This window comes from Glossina fuscipes, unplaced genomic scaffold (genome assembly GCF_014805625.2).
Source record: "Glossina fuscipes isolate IAEA_lab_2018 unplaced genomic scaffold, Yale_Gfus_2 2, whole genome shotgun sequence".
Taxonomy (NCBI): Eukaryota; Metazoa; Arthropoda; class Insecta; order Diptera; family Glossinidae; genus Glossina; species Glossina fuscipes.
The window spans coordinates 29,029,731-29,050,435 of NW_023998416.1; the positions used below are offsets into that span (position 1 = coordinate 29,029,731).

The window sequence follows — 20,705 nt, forward strand, 5'->3', positions numbered from 1 at the left end:
AAGATGTCCCGTAGGTTTTGTTTTTTTATGAACGTGATGATGATGGCACCGATGGTGATGACGTTGATGATAATGATGGTGTCCCACTGAATAGCTTAGTTTATGTCGAGAACATTGTCCGCAGGACCATTTGCCATTGTAATAAGTACAGTCACTGACCGTTCCCCCTGCCAAAACGGGATAATGATGATGCAATGAATGCGTATGTGGCGAAAGGCGACAGAAATCTTGCGAATGCCGGTCAGCATGGGAAGCGTAACTATCGCCTGTTGAGCCTCTCACATTCCGTTTGTGGTTGTGGCAACAGCAAGACAAGTGGGAGTGATTGCTTCGACAATAAAGATCGTGTTTCCACATGTCAAATCCGCTCGGTGTTTGAGTAGCATTATGACGCTTACGCGTTTCATAGGAACGCAAGTTACTAATTTGGGCGGTATTCGATAATTTATCACCATCGAAGTCTTTGCCTTGATAACTGCTGCAATGTACTGTTACAACATCCAGGACATGGCTGTCTGTTTCGTTAATTGATGCATCTGTCGCAGATTTTTGTTTCTGGCTTAACGAATTGTTATTGTAGAATTGAAAAGCACGGTTATCGTGATAGTTTTTATATTCGGCATGATAATTTAAATGCTGGAAGTGGTCATCATCTGCATTAGCTGTCAATAAATGGTCGTCGCCACTACCGCTGCTAATAGTGTTCGGTATGGATTGATTTCGACTGCCCGAATTATTATTTGAATGTGAATGCGTGTTATTGAGGTGATTTTGTTGCTGTTGTTGCTGTTGTTGTTCTTCGGGGGCGAACTGCTAATCTCCACGATGCACATCACGAGGCTTAGAATTATGACGATACACCCACACCTGTAACAGTATCGCAAGATCCAAACTTACCTTTAAAGGAGAATTTAAATAATATTAAGTAAGTGACCAAAGAAAAGGACATAGCATTCACCTGCAATGTGCCGCATATCCAAAATTGAGATGGTGCTTTTCTTGCTATAAAGTAGCCAGTCTTAAACATATCACCGAGCGTCCACATGATGACCATATGTATACTCATACCGTATGTTGATTTATTTTTAAAATTACGTACGAACTGAGGCGCTCCTGGAACACATAATGTAACATACAGAAAAACCATTTGATTGATAAGATAAGCAAGTAAGGTGGCGTTTGTAGACTTTTTTTTTTTTTCAAAATTATTTATTTTTTACCTAACATAGCCTCCGTGAAGACTGCCACAAAACCAACGGTTTCCATAAACCAGTCTATGGATAGCATTAGATATGTAATAGCTGCTCCTACAGCCCAAACCAAAAGCATAAAATCCAAATAGGATTGAAAATCAGTCCAATTCCAAAAGTATTTCAAATCGAGATCTGCAAGAGTAAGAAACAATTAAAGAACTTATCATATGCATTTGCATGTGGCAACATTATATACCGCTTAAATAATGACGAGAACGTACTCGCTTCATTGCTCCGGCCTCTGTTGATATTGACACGGAACCCGCTGTATCGGTCTCTGTCATTGTCACTTTCGGCAAACGTAAGTCATCGCCTTTTTTAAATAAAAAAGTGCACAAATTCGCATAATGCGTGAATGTTAGTTAAAAAAAAAAACAAAAAAAAAAAAAAAAGTTTAAAATCTAACCTGAAAATGTGCGCTCTCTCTTATTGGCATTAACACGTTTCACCTTGACACACAAATGTATCATTAGGAACATGGTTATATTCATCACAACACTTTGGACGAGAAGTGGAAGCTCATAACGTTTGGAAAACCTAAAATGAAACAAATTTAAACATATTATGAGTTATCTACGTGCCTTACATAAAAAGTTCTGGCTATCTGTACTTTTGTCTAAAATATAGAATAAAAAAGGAACGCGTTTCATTATTCGACTATAATCGAACTCGTATAAAACGTTTTCGATTTTTCGACGTCACATCCGATTTCCCCTTTCCTGAACAAAGTTCAGGTCAAGCTGTTAAGCCACTCGGTATAGTATATTTTTAAAGATAAAGTGAAGATAAACAACAAAAATGTAACTTAACACTTGTTATCCCAATGAAACTGTATTCATAAACTTAATTACGTATACATGTTATATGCAAATATACATTTATACGTTGCATTCATATGTAACGCTCTCGTAAGTTGATCCAAGTATAACAAATCCATTGCGATTGTTTGTCTTGTACGTTTTTTTTTTTTTTGTATTATAGTAGCGAAGCTTTCTGTTAGTTGTTTGCATTACATGTTGTTGACTGCGGTTGCGGTTTGATTTGTTGACTACACTCAAGCGCTGCTGATGATATTTGTAACCTAGTTTATCACAATCTGTTATCTGCCACCATCATCATTTATCCATGAGGTGGGCGACGGGGGCGAGTATACAAAAAGGAAAGGCAAAATGCAAGAGGAATTCTTATGTGCAGTTAATGCTGACATTGTCCGTATGTTTTTTATGTTTGAGTCTGAATAATGGATTAAAAAGTTACAAGTGCACATACACATACTTATAAATGCGTTCTACATTTAAACAAAGGCATTTTTATAAAAAAAAAAACAGATTAGTACGTATGTTTATGACGGTAGTGATCAACTTGCGTTCACCTTTTGTGTAACTAAGAAAAAAATTCAAGCGTAAAAATAGTAGATAATGGATAATGAATAAACGACAAGTTTTACGAAAGTATGTAACGAGCAAATGACATGATAAGGGATAATGACTGGAATGCAAAGCTACCTGTTAACGGATAATGTACGAAGAAATTCATAATGGACCGAGAGAGCTCGACACTTGGAAAATGATCGAAAAAAGCCTTATTTATAAAAACTACTTCTTCAAAGTCAAAGAAGCATCGCATGAAGAGGAAATAAATATCAACAAGTGAAAGGTGTAAATATAACAAGTGAAAACACTAGAATGGGATGCCCGCCGCCCACCATTAATTGCTCTACACCACTTCATTTAATACAGTTGTTTAAGACCTTATAATGGACGTGGACGTCTAAAAAGTGGTCCGATTCGAAACATTTTTAATAGCGTTTGTTCTCGGGCCAAAGCATGTCAGTGTACAAAATTTCATTGAGATATCTCCAAACTTGCGACGTGTAGGTTGAACACTAAGACAGACAGACGGACTTGCAAGCTTAGATCGATTCCCGCAGTGATCCTGGATCGATCGATATAATAAAAGATAGGTCTGTTTCAAGTCCTTCCGGATGCTGAATGCATAACCCTTGTATCTCAAGTGGTGTAAGGATAAACACCGGATGACATGTAACAATAGACGGATATAAGAGAAGCCTTAAAAATATATGTATAAAATGGTGTTGAATCTAGTTTACAAGAGAACAGGTTATTACAGTTAATTAGTGGACAAGAAAAAACATAAACCTAATCACAATGGATCTAATCGAATAATGCGTATATCTAAGGGGAAACTGGCGAGAAGAATAATCGCGTTAGATCAGACTTTGATAGGTCGTTAGCAAACATTGTAAAAAGAAATCGCATTTTTTCTTTAAATTTGTAAAATCTTAGCAGGTCAACGGACGAACAATTTCACGGGTGTTAAAATGACGGCTGTTCATAATGACGGATGTTGTCTTGAATCCTTTGGCGTTTTTCAATATCCCGGAATTGTAAAAGTAGGCAACAAGATACATATAACTGTCATTCTGTACTTTTATTTTTCGCTCGTTAGTTTCATTTAATACTCCATTCATTCTCCTCTCCCTGGCTCAAAGCTTGGGAATGCAAATTTTCAATTTCCATTTTGTACGAAAATGTAATAAAAACTTGAAAAAAAACAGTGATTTTATAGAGAAAAAAAACGACGGTTACAAGTTTTATTAAAAAAAAAATTTGAATTGGAACAAATATTTTGTTTGGCACCGTAAACTTCTTCGCCCAACGCAATTGACCTCAAAATCGACAACAATGCTACTAGCAACGCCATATGGCAAATTTTTATTATTTTGTTTTTCCCTGCAAACTACCCATTAGGTGCCTTAAGTTGTCAGCGCCTTTCATTGCAAACTTCTGGCAATGCAGTGGAATTTTGTTAAAAATTCGCCTCTCTGTTACGACAGAGTTTGTTTTGCTTCAATTAATTTAAAAAAAAAACCTCGTTTTTTTCCAGTGCATTTTTTTTGCCATAAACAAAACTTATTACCATCATCAGAGTCATTTGTTTATTTGTTAACTTAATTAGTAATTAAATAGTAGAACAGAAAGAGTTAAAATGAAAAATAGTTTTCTTAATTACAAATTTTTTTGTTAAATGTAAACCATATTTTCGGATCGATATTGACTTTTCTATAAAACCTAAATCGCTTGAAATGCAGATACATTAAATTTGTGCTTACGCTTGTAACGACCAGAGCGATTTGAGTACCGATCTATTCAGAAGGACAGATGGACAGACAAGGTCAGATTGGTATAGTAAAAGGAGTGTCTACTTCAAGTCCTTCTCCCACGAAACTTCATGCACCTCTTGTAGTAGAGCAGGGTATAAAACAGTGATGGGGGCAAATATTCGCACTGTTTGTAGATTCGTCATGCCTGGTTTTATCAATCATAAGTGCTATATAAACAGAAGTTTAATGCTCCCGATATAACGAAATTTCCAAAGTTTTTAAAATTCATTTTGATGTTTTCAACTATTGGGAGCAGTTTGAACCAGTCTTCCATTCTAATCATTTGCTCAAAGTTAGTTCAATAACATCTTTATCAGGCGAAAGCCGGCAGGAAAAGGTTTCTCTTTCCAAAAAACAAATAATATCTCTTGTTCATGCTGGTAATATTCTTTGTGTGTGTGTGTGTGATATTGTGATGGATAGAGAAATGGTGGTTAGAGTTGAGAGTATGACAGGTTTTTGTTGTTGGGAAAATCTAAAACAGGACAAGTTCCTTCGGATGCAGTGGATGGCAGAGCCTCCACAGTGCGTTCTTGACACTTTCGTGACCTTCCTTTCGAGAGTTGCGTGGCGTTTTTGTTCCTATCTAAATGCACAGAAAAGTCTTCAAGTGGCTAAGTGTAGAATTGTAAGCAAAAAAAAGCAGAGTTTTTAGAATGGTCTCGCTTTGACGAAAAGGATCTTATTACCAATCTAGGATCCCAAGGACTGACCAAAACTAATGTGATTCCAGCCTGAAAAATGCTGAACGGCATGTCAAGCCTTTCTTCCAAAACATCTGTCACGATTTGAAAAGTATAGCAGATAAAAAACTTACAGTCGAACAGAGCGGCGAATACACACACGAATAAACATGCACTTGGCAAGATTTCCGATTTATATGTTTATATATTGTAAAATGTTGTGACAAAATGAACATACCGTCATCCTTTTGATGCTGAATACACATAAAGCAGTCACAATGATTCATACTCTAATGATTGCCTTCAATTGTGTGTATGTATGTATGGATGCATATGTTGAACGCAACGGATATCTGTACGTAACATGAGCATTACAACGGATAAGATGAAGATTTTGTATTAAATCCATGCTTTTACTATAAATAGCATTTTAATTGACACAAGGATAAGTGCTGTTTAATTTTCGAAAAAGCAACGACAACAAAAAACAATTTATGCAAAATAAACCTAAATTTAATTCATTTTCGTCTTTTAAACTTTAGATGCATATAAGATTGCATGCAGTCTTTGCTTCTTCTTCTTCTTATTCCGTTTCATCTTCAAAATGAATCATTGTTTATTTAAGTTCGTACGATAATGGTATGTGCACTCTATATATAGCTGAGATTTTACTACAATTGCAAGAACACGATTTGTCAAGATGAGTGTAAACGGTCTCTTCTTCTTCTTCTTCTTCTTCTTCCATTCCTATCAATTATTAAGTTAAAAACTAATATTTATTTTTAGCTACAATTACAGCTTACCACATGCCATGGCAGTAATGCACAGTTTTTGGATCGTTTAGAATGCAATTAAGTCGTCACTAAGAAGTAATTAATAAGAGAAAGAAGTAATTTGTCCAATAGCCCTTAACCTATATATAAAGAATGATCTCTCTCAAGAGAAAATAGATGACCCACTACATCTTGATTTTACTTGTCTTCTTCGCAATTGATTGCACTCTTGATTCGATTTCGTCACTTTGTAGGAAGGCCTAAAGACACTTGAACGTGTCTAGTCTATAAGATTCGGCCTCCTTTCGTCTGATTGCCAAGACGCTGTTGCGCTACTGGTTGACCAGCTGAATGAATACCGATCGTTTACTTAAAGAAATGAAAGAAATTAAAAATACTTTTTCCAACCTTCCGTACATTTGGAAAGCAGTCTAAGTCTGAATGGCAAAAATGTTTTTATCTCCTTATATGAAGTGACATAGAAGCTAAATTAAATAGACCTGAGCTTGCTTTGTTCCCCATTTGTTCGCCATTTTTGTGAGTAAAATTCGGTGGAGAAATGCGGCCAAAATTATGTTCAATACCTTTTTATATTCTATACAATTTGCGACTTACAAGTCATCTTATCTTTAACTACAATAACCATTTTCTGTTCCTATCTCTATCTGACCGAAGAACAGGGGCACATTTGCAGCAACACCAAGATGGAAGATTCAACGACGTGTCAAATTCTGCTGGCCGAATATTATTTTCCTATTTGTGATACCCTACAAGGGTACATTATGTTTGCGCGGATGTAAAAACACTCAAAAGGGCTTGAGATAAACTCACCCTTTATTACATCGATCGACTTAGCATCAGTTTCTGCGCTGTTTCTGTATAGAATCATTTTCTGTATCAATCTAAGCTTGTCTGTCCGTCTGTGCGCCTTGTTTTTTTTTTTTGGTATGTTAACGTGTTTGGGCCCAAAGGACGAACGCTATTGAAAATCGTTCGGATTGGACCTCTTCCCATACCACGCTTTGTTTTGCAAAGTCAATATGTGAATATAACTGTAGGCATGAATAACGGCGTAGGCGGTGTTTACTGGTGGGCCGTGTAAAAGATGCGGCCACAGCTTGGTACAATTTTCTTACCTCTTTGCATAGCAGTGTACGGCCATATGCGGACATTTATTTTTTGTAGGGAATAAATTCTACACGTTTTTGTAATCAATTGTCAATGTGTGCACCCTATACCACTTGTGGGGCAGGTTATATTAAGTGAGTGCGGACAGAGGTAACACCAAAAAGACGTCGACATACTCCCATCTTTTATCATACCGATCGATTCAAAACCATTTTCTAAATCGATCTAAGCTTTTCCGTCCGTCTACTGTCTGCTCATGCTATTTGTGTTCAAGCTGCAGGTCGCAATTCTTACAATATTTTGATGAAATTTCGTACAGTAATTCTATCTTAATAATACCAGCGATCTGTGGAGTAGAATGCGAAAAGCATAGTAATGGGTATGCGAGATTCGGTCCCCGTCCAATATAACTTTCTTAGTTGTTTTAATTATTTTCGCTTAGAATTGTTATTAATTGTAATATTCATTAATCTATAATGGCGTGCGTTTTGACAAATTTTAACAGATTCTAACAAAGACAACGAGAGAATGTTCTGTCTATTATTACTCAGGAGAGACAACAACAAATATATAAATAACTTGATCGACAATTCGTGAGAATTTTCATGTTTCAGTAACGACAATGTCGACAGTTCGACAGTTCGACATTTCGACACTTACCTTGTATTTGACTTACGAATGAATAAAAGATGCGCTAATCATGTCGACGATTTATTAAAGGAGTTATGAGAAAATTCAATTTCAATTTTGCGTTCAAAACCGATACGAATGCAACAAAGCGTTGAAAATATTAAAAAAGAATTTTCACAACGATTCATCTTCACAAACTTGTCTTCAAGGACGCATAAAGGAGGTAATATTTTTAATAAGAGCTAAAATAACGACGAAATATGTCGCCTAAACCAAGACGACACTTAAAACCGTGTTCCGGTACGTTTTTTTTCTCAGCGGAAAATAGCTGGCGAAAGCGTAACTACATTAAGGTAGATAGAATAAGTTATGTATATTGAAATAAATACATTTTGAGAAAATCAAAAAATCTTGTTAGTTTTTAAGCAACTCCCTCCCTTATGATTAGTATGAAATTCTGAGTCGATTTAGCTATGCATTGTTTGTTTTCTTCCCTCTACATAAGGCCGGGACAATGCTTACGTTGCACCGATACTGGAGAGTTATGATACTGGAGCTTTCTGGCTAGCCCTCCGCTTTGTGAAATGTAGAAGTGGCAACAACTGGAAGTGTATTATTCTCTTACTTTGGCCAAGTGCAGACGGTGTAAAAGGTACGAATTGGGATTGGGGGTATTTCTTACATCATTTTAAAAACAGCCTAGGCCCTTGAGTCTTTTTCTCGGCACTTCGAATTCAGGCTTCGTTCACTGAGCGTTATTTTGGAATGTTATGGCCAGAGTCAATGCCAGTCGATTCTTTCAATGGTGTTCATCATCTTCTCGATTCGTCAACTCGAAAGAATGGAAAATTACAGAGCATTTAGATCAATAAACAAGATCTGCACGAAAAGGTTGCAGCAGCCTTGGTCGGAGAATGATTTTGAGAAGCACAACGATGCAATTAAGAAAGTGTGCGCATTCATAGGTAATTTAGATTCGCTTGAAAAAGCGCATAACTTCCTTGTTTGATACTAATGACACATCGACTGATGTGACAAAAAGGGGTTAAGGTTAATTGATTAGTGTAATTAAGGAAAAAAATAAATATTATTAGATGTATTACAAAGTAAATGGTGTATGATTCCATACAGAACAATTAATTGTTACATTTTCTGAGGTGAGTTAGTCAGGGAAGTTATAAAAAAAATTATTAACCAGTTTTAATAGCAATGCTTTTGCTGGTGTCATTTCTATTTTGCTAAAGCAATTCTCAACATTTAAAGCAACTAAAAATATAACCGGCAGTTACTTAATTAGTCATATTTACAAAAATGGCAACATGTCTTCATAGACGAGAGCCGTGCTTGGCTTTGGGTATGTTATGTATGCATATGTGTATAAATACATGACGGACCAGTTTACATATATACAACACGCATACGTAGTCACAAGTATATAAACACATAGCTGGCGTCAGTGCACCTTAATGGAATTAACGATATTGATCAGGTTTGTTGAAAAAGAAAAAAAAATTTTGAAAAAATTCAAAAACAAAAACAAAAATACTAAAATCAAGGCACAGCACATTAAGTCAAGTGCAATGTCAAGAAACAAGAAACAAGAGTTGCTTTGTGTACGTACAAATTAAATGTATTTTAATTATATTTTTTCTACCTATACCAAGACATTTTCACGCATTAATGCGAGAGATATGCAAATTTTAATTTACATTTAATTATAATTATTTTTAACAATTAGTTACAATTAGCAAAAAAATCGTATTCATTCAAATCATGTAGAAGAAAAACAAAAAAACAACAACAACAAATTGTTTATAAAGGCAAGAACTGCTAATGTTTAAAACAAAAAAAAAAAAATGCGTTATATAATAATCAACTTCATAATCCAAGTCCTTTCAAGGCCACAAGCTCTTCAATATCTATTTTCAAGACATCTCTTCCGTACGTTATTCAGCTTTCGTTAAGAACCGCTGTAGAATGAACTCATGTTCCCGCCATATTCACTACAAAACTAGAAAATCGATCGAATAACATTTCGAAATCGAATCGTAGAGTAGCTAAATGTCATCATAGTCATAGCTTCTTTCAAATATTCGAAGACGGTCTTGTAATGAAGTCTAATGCGATTGTATAGCTGCTTGCCGTGTCAATTGGCGGACTGGCTGAAATATTAACTCCATTCTCTTCGATCAATTTGAAATGAATTGAAATTGAATATGTATACGTTTCTGGAACAAGCATTTCTGGCTTTCTTCCATCTGTCTCGATTAGCCATACTTCAAAATGTAGCATCCATTTGCGAAAGATTTTCTCGTCAATGCTCGCTATGCAATATCTTTTTTGTTTGATAATAACAATTCCGATAGCTCGAACACATTCGAAAGGCGTTGCATCGGTTCAGGTGCAGCACATTTGAAACGCTAACGTTAAGTCTTAAGGAAAAAGCTCAACACTTTGCATACTAGCACTAGCGTTTTTCTTCTCGCGAAGAAACCAAGAAGAATCAATGCTCGCGCAGAGTAATTTCTCGTTGATCTTTTTCCAATTTTTATGATTTAACGGTTACTCTATGCTTAAGAATACCGATTTGTTTAGCATTTTCAGAACCACCGAAGCCTCAGAAAGCGAATGGCGATTTTAATAATCAGTGAAACGCACTCACGATTACCGATATACTTCTTCACCAAGGACAGAGGACACTTGACACTTGAAACAATTAACAAGAGAAATCTTACTACCTAGGGAAACATTTTACGCCAAACACTTGTCTTTAGTATAAACATCATATCACTTTCGCACGCCAAAATATACTTTCGTGAAGAGCTTATAACGTTCACTAAAGTTAATAATTTCTTCCCCATTCCGGCGTTTGCATTTACTGCATCAGAATTTCAGTTGATAGGACTGAAGGAGGTCTGAAGAATTTTATCGCTTACTTTGGATCGATGTTTTGTTATAATTGCTCCGAGGCTTTCCTTCTCTTAGGCGGCTTAATATCATAAAGATGACAAATGCCAGCAAAGCCAATATCTTCAACATCTTGTACACACATCAACAATAAAACGATATGATGTGAGCAAAGGAATTATATTCACTTACCTCAAACTTTTGTATCACGAACTTTTGCTTAAAAAAAAAAAAAAAAAAAATTGAAAAATGTGAATTTCGAAACTCGCAAAATTGAACTGATGAGATTGATTTTTTCCGTTTTTACACAGGCACTGTAGGATCACCTAGACATTATGCTGGACAATTTTTATCGCCATATTTGTTGCAGGATTTGAGTAGTGAGCAAAAAATTGGTTGGCTTTTGAAAAAGGAAATGTTCTCAGTTTAAATTCTGCTGTGGGCGTGTCTTTCGATAGATTTCGCTCATTTTGCAGTATCAACTTGTAAGAGTTTCCAATATATCTGCCAAATTTGAAGGCATTATCTTAATGTTTGCAAAGGGGAAAACATAATACACATGCAGACGAACGGACAGACATCTGTATATTGATTCAGAAATGGATGCTAATCAAAGGTATATAGATTTTATAAAGTTTTTGAAGCCGCTTTAATAATAATAATAAATAAAACGCCTCTAGGTCCTCCTCTCTGGATGGATCGTCAGCGATAAATGATAAAACTTCCGTCTTTATGATATATTTTTACAAAAATTTGCATTTTGAAAATATTCTCAAGTAAAAATGACTTATTTATCATATTATAAAATTATTGTATTTTTCAATAAAATTTCATATGAGATCATCATCATCATCATCAGAGTTAATTAATTTTGTCGACACGAAAAATTAAAAACGCATTCATTTCTAATAAGTTTTGGAATCAATTGTTTTGTATGATATTTCGTCTATTCGTCCCCAAAAATCTCTTCGAAATGCGCAGCACGTTTTAATTGTAAACTTGTAAGTAATGGCCGGAAATTACAATTAAATATTGTTGTTGTTGTTGTTGTCGTTGTTGTTGTTGATTTAAGATTAACAAAAAATGTTAATACTTTGACAAATAACTGAATGTTAATTTAACCGCTTTCGACGCATAATGCACCCGTTGAAGTTGAATTTAAGGTCAATAAACGCATTAAGAGAGAAGTAAATAAACAAATAAATAATGTATGCGATGATGTCTTTCTTCACCACGATTTTTTTATTATTATTCGAATACCACAATGCAAGCAAAGCAAAGCAAGCACGTGTACACTTGACCTACACAACGTAATGATAGGCATACAGACGCAACAAATATGTGTCGATTTGTCTTGTCCATACATGCATTCCCGAAAGGATTAGTGCGAAATTTATTCAGCAAATTTTATGCCAAAAGAAAAAGAAAAGAAAAATTTCAAAATAAAATAAGTTTTTTTTTTTCTTTGCTTTGTTTGGATCAATGGATTAGACCTGCTGCTGACGATAAGGCCAATCAATATATTCAGTAGAGTTTTTTTTTTTTTATTTATAGATTCTTTGCGTTAAGTCTGTTGATTTTATTGGGCTTATTGATTGTTTATAATTCATGCTCGTAAACTTTGAGGTTATGAGAATTCTTCAATTTTACTTTTGCACGTAATTGTTGTGAAATTTCTCCTCAATTTTTTCTTAGTTGAGATATATACGCTAAAGTTGGTTGTGTTCTCGCCAAAATTGACAAAATGACGCCTACACAGTGTCTGCTATATAGCTATATATAGCAACTAATTAGATGTACAAAAAATGCTCTTAAAATTATTTTTTTTTACTTTGTCGGAGGACGGCACACGTAATAATGTACTCCAAAGGAAAATATTTAAAATGAATAAAAATTTTCTGGCTTGTATTTATCTAATTTGTCTTCTTGTGCAAGAGCTTGAAGTAAACGATTGTAGCGAATGCAAGAATTTGTTTGAAAATAGTTCCAGAAAACATCGATTCAGCGATAAGCTAAGGAAACGAAAAGCATCTACACCCACGTGACGAAACTACCCCGAAACCCTGCCATTAGTTCAAACACGATGATACGAGAACCTTACACATAATCGAAGGCAGGCCGCGAGGCAATAGGTTAGCTTAATAGCCATAGGCAAAACGCGGGCATTAAGCGTAGTTGTTTTGACAGACTTTAAATAGTCCGACATTGACATTAAACGATAGCCATCGTTCAGGTTTCTGCCAATAACTCGGAACGGATTGAACAGCTCGTAATTGTCTTCACATTGATAAAAGTTTGCGAAGGTAAAGTGCCAAGAGAAGCGATTAGGGACAGTAATTAGTAATATTAACTTATTTAGAAGGAAACATCAGAATAAAACTACGGTTCTCAGGCGAAGGTAAGAATTACGGAAGGAACGTATTTTCATAAGAAGGCGGAGACACAAGGGGTTCACAACCCAAATTGCTAAGGGCTAACAGCATGAATTGCTTTTGAACAGATTCAAAAGAATCTGCAAACACCTATGGAAAGGAGACCAAACAACAGAGGCACAGTCAAGTATTAATCCAATTAAGCACATGTATCGATTTAAGCTCTTTGGGCCGTCCCTTAATGAAACCTAGCGCGGCCCTCGTATTACTTGAAGAGAGCTCAATGTGCAAATTAAAATGTAGTTTTTGGTCGAATAGAACCCCTAAATGGATGAATGAATCAACGGTTTCCAACTTGGGCGAATCAATGAAATATCCACTACTTCTTGAATTTTTAGATTTAATTTCACCAAATTTAATGAGCATTGTCATCGAAGAGAGGGAGCAGCTGAGCACAGCAGCGCTATATCATAGATTTCGAAAAGAAAATGAATAGAAACCAGGCAACAACTGACGTCTAGTGTTACATAATAGCGGAGTATCGTCAAAGTGGTGGGGTAACAACGCTTCTTGCGGGCCAAGGTACGCTAGTTCGAAGTACAGCAGTAGGGAAATGACTATGATTAGGCAGGGCGTACATTCGAGAACATATACCGGTATCTGCATTAGAGACCTATTTTTTTTTAATCCAAGCAGACAATTGTTATATTGTAAATAACTTTTTAACAGACCAACACCGGCATTGATTTTCAATTCACGTAACGACATAGACATGTCATCAACTTTGGATTTGAGTTAATAACTCTCTTTGTTTATTTGTAATGTTGGCTCTATAAAATGTTAGGAGCGACTTCTTCTACGTTGTGTTGTGTTTACTCTGCTTACGTAGAAAAGTGCTGCGGCATCTATAAAGAATATTTTATTATTATTTATTTTAGGATATTTCGCTTCACTTTTCATTTCATTTCGAAGCAAGATTCTAGTGGGGCTGGTGGTTCGAACTCATTTTCTTATATAAAAGATACGTAATGCTATACGTTAAGTTTTAGTCTTGGCTTCTTCATCATTCGAGAAATTTATTTATTTTGTTTATTTTCTACGTATTTTGTAAACAAATCTAAAAAGTATGGATTTTTTAAAGCCTGCCGGTTAACTTAGATCGTATGCTCGCCTGCACTTAAAATAGGAACCAGTAATCATCGAGTTGTTCCTCGCGATCCTTTGCCTATTCGACTACTCATGCCTTATATATATATATGCCCGTGAAGTACACATTTTTTTACATAGATTATTTCGCAACCTGTAGTTGAAGACAAGACATTCGGCGAGTTGATGAAATAGTTACGATATTGGAGAGGTTTTTACATTTATTCATAAAACTTGCCTGCTAATAAATGCTATTTTTCCCATAACTCTTTGTAACAGGAAACCATGACTTTTTATGGCCATGACTTTTATGGCATACACCATAAAGCTTTGCCTGCCCATCCACAATTTCTAATCTTTATTACTTATTCTTGGCAGCTCAACCCAGAACAACCTCGCAGCATTTACTAGTTTATTTAAAGCATTTAATGGGTAAAGCGTTCTTTTTGATCGTTTGTTGAACATTGCTTTAGAGAATTTTTTCATTTCCGGTTTTTGTGGTCCACACTTGCACCAATTGAGCAAACATTTCATGTTTCTAACTGAAGGCTAAAATTGTTCTTAGGTGATAAAAACAAGAAATGGTTATTTTGTGTAAACAAATTCAGGTACATCTATGTACATAACACATAAGACTTAGTATAGCACATGCATGTATAATATGTACATATTTTCCAGTCATTGATCTAAAAAAAAAAAAGAAAAAAGGAAAATATCTTTTTTCTAAACACAAACACTTTTATGTGCAAGCATTTGTACATGCACATGGCTGCATTTTCCTGTGTGCGTGTCTATGCATGTTAATAATATTAGCAGAAAATATTGCTTTTACAAAAACAACCGAATATTATTTAGCTGTAAAGAAACCTTTTGCATGTTTCTTCATATTTATGCAGTGAATGTTTTCAAAACTTGTTATGGCTTTTAAAACGAAACTTTAATGCCTTACATTAAACAAATCATGAGCCCTATACACACTGAATAATAATGTTTTTCGTATGGAATTTAAATTATTTCTACTTTTATTATTAAAATGTGGTTTTAAGAAGGATTATATTGTTTTTTATTGTTTTCCCTTTGTATTTTACTACAACAGTTTGCCTGGTAATGTAAAGAGTGACACGATTTTGCAGTTCTTAAGACACGTTTTCTAATTAATTTTCAATTATTTTATTGCGGTTAAGAAGTTCCCACATTATAAAGTTTTCTATCCACAGTTGCACGTTTTCCATAAACGCGATACTTCTTCCGAATCCCGTGATTATGATCATTATATATATATAATTATAATCATATAATTTTACATAGTTCCGGTCCAAGTAATAAAGATTTTTGTACATCGCCCTTTACTCCTAACGAAATTAAAGATGTTTATATCCATGCATATATAGGAATTTTAAACGCTGTGCTTAAGCGTAAGTAAGTTTTTTCATCGCTTGAAATTGCAATTGAAAACTCGAAAAACCGGCTCACATTTAAAATCGTTTCTTCACACGCTTGTCAGGTTAAATAAGAAAAGGCCACTAGATTAGACCATAAACCTGGATATAATTTGACAAACTTTCTTAAGTTGCTTTTACTTAGTTTTTTAAGTACGAAGTAACTCTGCTTGAGAGATTTAAATGCGCATAGAGTGTGTGTGTGTGTGTGTAGAAGAAGACGCTACCTGATGTGTTCCTATGTGTACCTCCCCATATACATACTTTCTGCCTAGTGAGTTGATCTTCGTTATCCTATTCAAATCAGTTGTATAGGTATTAATAGATTCGGCACGAGACGAAAGCATTCTCTTTTATCTGAGTACTAAGCACACCCTGTACATTCTCTAATTGCAAAAACATAAAGCTTAATAAGAGGTATAATGTTATCTAGATCCAAACCAAAATCTCATTTAATATGCATGCATGTGAAATGAGTGAATGATGTGAATGTAACGATTTTAAACTTTTTCTTCTTCTTTATTGCGCTTTAGAAGACGATGAACATCATTTTATGAAATTAGTTTTTGTTGTTCATTTTTTTTTGCTTTTTTTTACTTTTTTGTGTTAAATAAGACTATGAATTTAGTATACCTTAATGCGATGTACGATGTGTACGAAACAGAAGCATGCGATACAAGAGCAATTAGAATAATAATTGCATTATGAAACGTGATGCTATATAATAAGAAACCGGGTGTCTCTACGTTCGTTTTAAAGGAAATGGAAAGTTAGAAAGGAACAAGGAGAACTAGTAGTAGTAGTAGTAGTAGTGTAACCTTACTATATATAGAATTACGATACGTTGTGGTCGATAATGTATACTTCATTTTAGTTGCTTATTCTGTGCATTAATAAATAAACTCTAACTAATAAAGTAGAAATTCTTAAGTATATGTAAATATAAATTATCATTTTATTGAGTTTATGACAACCTCCGCTAACCTACAATGATAATATAAATGAATAAAGGAGAAAGACAACGAGAGAACAAGTAGTTATGATTTGTAAAAAAGCAGCAGAAAAACCGCAATAAAACAAAAAAAAAAAGAAAAAACAAAGAAATATACTTGTGTTGTGCAAACAATACGCAATAGTACGTCAAGAATTTTTTTTTTTTTTTTTGCTGATTCGCCATATAAATCTTTATGACTGATAATAGATTACACGATCTCTGAGTATGCGAGAAGTTCTGCCGTCACATTATTACTTTTTAGGCATGTGCTTGCGTAGATTCAAGATTTTCAGGTGTAACCTACTTTTAATAAATACGGTTGATACTCACCAAAATAAAATTCTCAATGAGTTGGCAATCAATAGTGCAAAGCATACATGCAATGAGAAGCCTTCAGCGTCTTGGGTTTTCTTAATCTCTAAATATTGGGGTACATAGGGTATTACGCCACCGATCACCATTGCCGAAGCGGCCGCCCAACCAACTACATGACCTACAGTTAGGCCCATCTCATCGCTGATTATCCAATCCATACTGAAAGCTGTGATCGTCGAATACGCCGGCCAAGGTTAGATTAATTTATAGGTATATATTCTTTTTTTTTTTTTTAAACGTTTAATTTTTTATCTAATTGGTTGTTGTTGACGTGCGATTATTATTATTATTTAGTTGATATTGTATTGCAATTAAGATTGGATATGTACCGTTTTGTGGTTGTGAATTAAGTGTATTCTAAAGTCTGGAAGCTTTTAGAGTATAGATACAAGTGGGCGTAAATGTCATTTTTGTGTGCCAAGAATTAAATAGAGGCAACAACAATTTCATTTTTGAAAATTTTTATATTGCTACGATCGGCAATGTTTATATGAGAGTTTTATTTGCTTTTTGTTTTGATAATGTAATTAAACAAAACATGCATTCCCACTCATACACAACACACACAAATATACACACGCACTATCAGCAGTTATTATTATTGGTAGGCGTAAACTTGCCCCGTGCAATCTTAGGTTTTTATATCTCACCGTTGGTCTAGAGATTTTCAACATGCACACGCACACCGACATACATGCAGGAAATGATAAAATTGTAATTAGAAAAAATAAAACTGCCCTCTTATGGGTTTATTTACAATTTATTGAAATTTAAAATTTTGTTTACACTTAATACCGGAGAATAAAAATTAGAACATTTTTTATCATAAATTTTCTTTATAGTAACGCTATTATTGACTTTTCCAATGCACTTCTATTCCATTTTTCCGTCCATAAAAAAGGCAGATATATGTGAAAAATATATGAAAGAAAACTTTATTACGTTTCCCTTTAATTTTCTTTATCACGTCGCGACTACAAGGGAAATTATTATTTATTACATCTTTGTTATTATTTTCACAAATATCAAATTTTCTGCAAATATTTTGGATTTAGAGAAAAAATTGTCGCAGCAACAATTCTTCCTCTTTGCACCATTTTCAACAACTCAACAAAACTAAGTCCAGTGTTACCGCTATATGATTTTTAATCCAATTTAGGCGAGAGTACATTTGAGAGTAAAATTTGCTTGGCTGAGTGTTTTTATGTTTTGAGAGTAAGCCTTCTCATTTGATGTTGTAGGACAACATTGGTTACCATTTCAGGGCGTCCCGTTTGTTTTCATGACGATTTCGAATTTAAGAATTGCTGCGCACATGAATGAAATGAAATGAAGCTTGGAAGACGGGATCTGCCAGATCACTTTCGTTTTCCGTATCAGAACATATTTCCAAGTTTTCTATGGCTGAGTTACGATTATTTTTCCTTTCCGCAGCAAATTTTTTATAAGCATAAGAAACATATTTTAGCAATGAATGTTTTTCGCATTATTTATTTTCCACTTCATTGACGTTTATATAAAGAAACGTTTGCTTTAGCAATGAAGGCAAGTTATATTCTTAATTGACTTTTTATTGCGTTCAGCGCTAAATAATACGAATGATAAAAAACTTGGCATCCAGAGGGCTATGTTTGTAAATTTTATTATTATTAAAGAATAATGTGAAAATGGCAACTTTACTAAAGCAGCTGGCAATAAACATCTGTTTGCTAGCGAGCATATGTTAAATTTAGTAATTCTCTAAAAACAAAAATATTTACAAAATGTCGCATTTAACAATTTTACGTCATATGTTAAATAAAAATCGTCAATTATATCAACAAATCAATCAATTTAGCCGATCATGTCTTTGGCAACAAAAATCAAATCGTGAAGTTCAAACCAGAAAAAGTGGCTACGGAGGAACCGCAGTTTCCACTGATGTGCGGCCGTTGGGAGAGAAAATTAAAGAAAACACAAAAACCGCTAGTTATGTAGCTATAATTGTGGCTGGAGTTGGAGTGACGGCTATTATGTTTTGGACTATTTTCAGTGAACTGTTTTCCAGCACTAGTCCGAACAACATATACTCGAGTGCTTTGGAGAAAGTGAAAGATGTGGGCAAAAAAAAAAAAATGTGTAAAGTGAAGCTTACTTAAATATTAATTGATTTGTTAGGATCCGCGCGTTCAAGATGCCATTGGAGCACCTATTAAGGGTTATGGCGAAGAGTCGCGAAGAGGACGCCGTCAGCGTGTAGCACACAGCGAATATTTACGTAACGGTATTCCCCATATGCGCATGCAATTCTATATACAAGGCATCAGAAATAAAGCAACTGTACATTTGGAGGCCAGAGAGGTGAAAATGGAATTTATATAAAAATAAAGTCCGTATATTACTATCCTTTTCATAGAATTCCAATGGAAAAATGGAGTATCGATACCTTTTTGTACAGCTTGACAGTTATCCCCATACTACAGTAATTTTAGAAGATAACCGTGGCAATGATCCCGAAATGAATACGCAAAGTTCGCAAGGTCAACTGGGTGACAATAAATTGGCATTTGTTTCGCTCAGCGGAAAGCAATGATAATTTTTCTAAAATTTTACAGTTAAATGAAAAACATTTCAAAATAATAAGCGAAAAACCGTCAATAAAATTACCTCCCAATCTATTAAATTTAAGAACATTTCCGTTACTTTACTGGAAACAACCCAGACTTTATTTTCACACACGTATTATTTGAATTAATTTCTAATTATGGCAACACTGTTTCCTTCCCGCACTTTTAAGGTTTTCGCCGCATTTTGCTTCTCGTTTTCTTAAATAGGTTTGTTTGGTTTAAGTTCTATCAAATTAAACACCTAAACTCAAGATCCAAAAAAAAAAATATTACACAAACGATTTGGCCAGAATTTGGTATAGAGATATTTGATATTTAAAAATCCCCAAAAAATGTCAATATATTTTGCGTTCTTGAAATAAGATGAGTTTCAGTATTTATGCAACTTAAAAATAATAATAATATAACTAGAATAAAATGAACGACAAAAGGCTATTCGATTACGAATAATGTTTTCTTTTTAAGCGCAACCTGTAAATTATATTAAACAAAGGGTTTAGTTAAGCGCGTCTCAGAAAACGGCGTTATGTATTTTTTTTTTTTATGTAGAAACACTAAATGATTATCTATCATTGAAAATATAAAAAAAGTTGTTTCAATTTCATTCTTCATGTTGCGGTCGGTCTATACATCTTCCCGAGTTGTATATATTTTAAAATTGGCGGCTTAAGTCTGTAGTATCGGTACTAAACCGCAACGTTTCATTCGTTTTACGAAGGATCGGATGAAAGTTGTGCTTATATGTACTGCTTGGAAAAAAATCTACTATTTTGGACAATATGAACGTAAACAATCAGGTAAACGTTTTTTGCATAGATTCTATCGGGTTTACTTCTAAAACATTTGTTATATTCTCTGAGCTGCAGTCTGAAAGGAAAATTTTTAGAAAAAGCAAAAGAATTGCAATTTTCTCTCTTTTGCTTAAACGTAAATCAAGTTTGCCTTGGGATTGACTAATGTTAGATTCAGTAAGCACAAAACTTTCACGTTTAATGGCGTTAGATGGCGAGTCGGTTTCTGCACGCTTTGTAAATGTTTGCAATAAATCTCAGACCCATATCTGCTTCACTTCGTTGTATATTTAAACGGAGAACAAGCTCGAATCGTGGCCAGAATACGGATTGCAAGGAGTCCCAGTACTTGCAAGATATATCGTAAAATATATTCGTGTCGCAGACAAAAAAAAAGAAAGAAACTCCTTTCTCTAAAGCTGGC

General features: G+C 34.5%; 2 protein-coding genes across 2 annotated transcripts in view; one reads left to right on the forward strand and one right to left on the reverse strand.

The window, feature by feature from the left end:
• The window catches only part of LOC119633571, a 19,641-nt gene extending 1,789 nt beyond the window's left edge, over window positions 1–17,852 (reverse strand). Inside the window, 6 exon segments of the mRNA XM_038027186.1 lie at window positions 5–897; window positions 959–1,113; window positions 1,221–1,385; window positions 1,450–1,566; window positions 1,660–1,790; window positions 16,840–17,852. Of these exon segments, the coding sequence (XP_037883114.1) occupies window positions 5–897; window positions 959–1,113; window positions 1,221–1,385; window positions 1,450–1,566; window positions 1,660–1,790; window positions 16,840–17,042 (1,664 nt within the window). The 5' untranslated portion in view covers window positions 17,043–17,852.
• Window positions 17,853–18,590: 738 nt separating this feature from the next.
• Window positions 18,591–19,875, forward strand: LOC119633710 (mitochondrial import inner membrane translocase subunit Tim21). The gene is made up of 3 exons (XM_038027402.1): window positions 18,591–18,980; window positions 19,042–19,224; window positions 19,280–19,875. Exons 1-3 carry the CDS (start codon window positions 18,648–18,650, stop codon window positions 19,454–19,456), a joined length of 693 nt encoding a protein of 230 aa, XP_037883330.1. The 5' UTR covers window positions 18,591–18,647; the 3' UTR covers window positions 19,457–19,875.
• The last annotated feature ends 830 nt before the right edge of the window (window positions 19,876–20,705 follow it).

Excerpts from the sequence above, each read along its gene's own strand:
- LOC119633710 (XM_038027402.1), top strand. The coding sequence starts at position 18,648 with ATGTCGCATTTAACAATTTTACGTCATATGTTAAATAAAAATCGTCAA. Across the intron at positions 18,981-19,041 it reads CTTTGGAGAAAGTGAAAGAT|GATCCGCGCGTTCAAGATGC; the intron begins GTGGGCAAAAAA and ends TTGATTTGTTAG. Across the intron at positions 19,225-19,279 it reads TACATTTGGAGGCCAGAGAG|AATTCCAATGGAAAAATGGA; the intron begins GTGAAAATGGAA and ends TCCTTTTCATAG.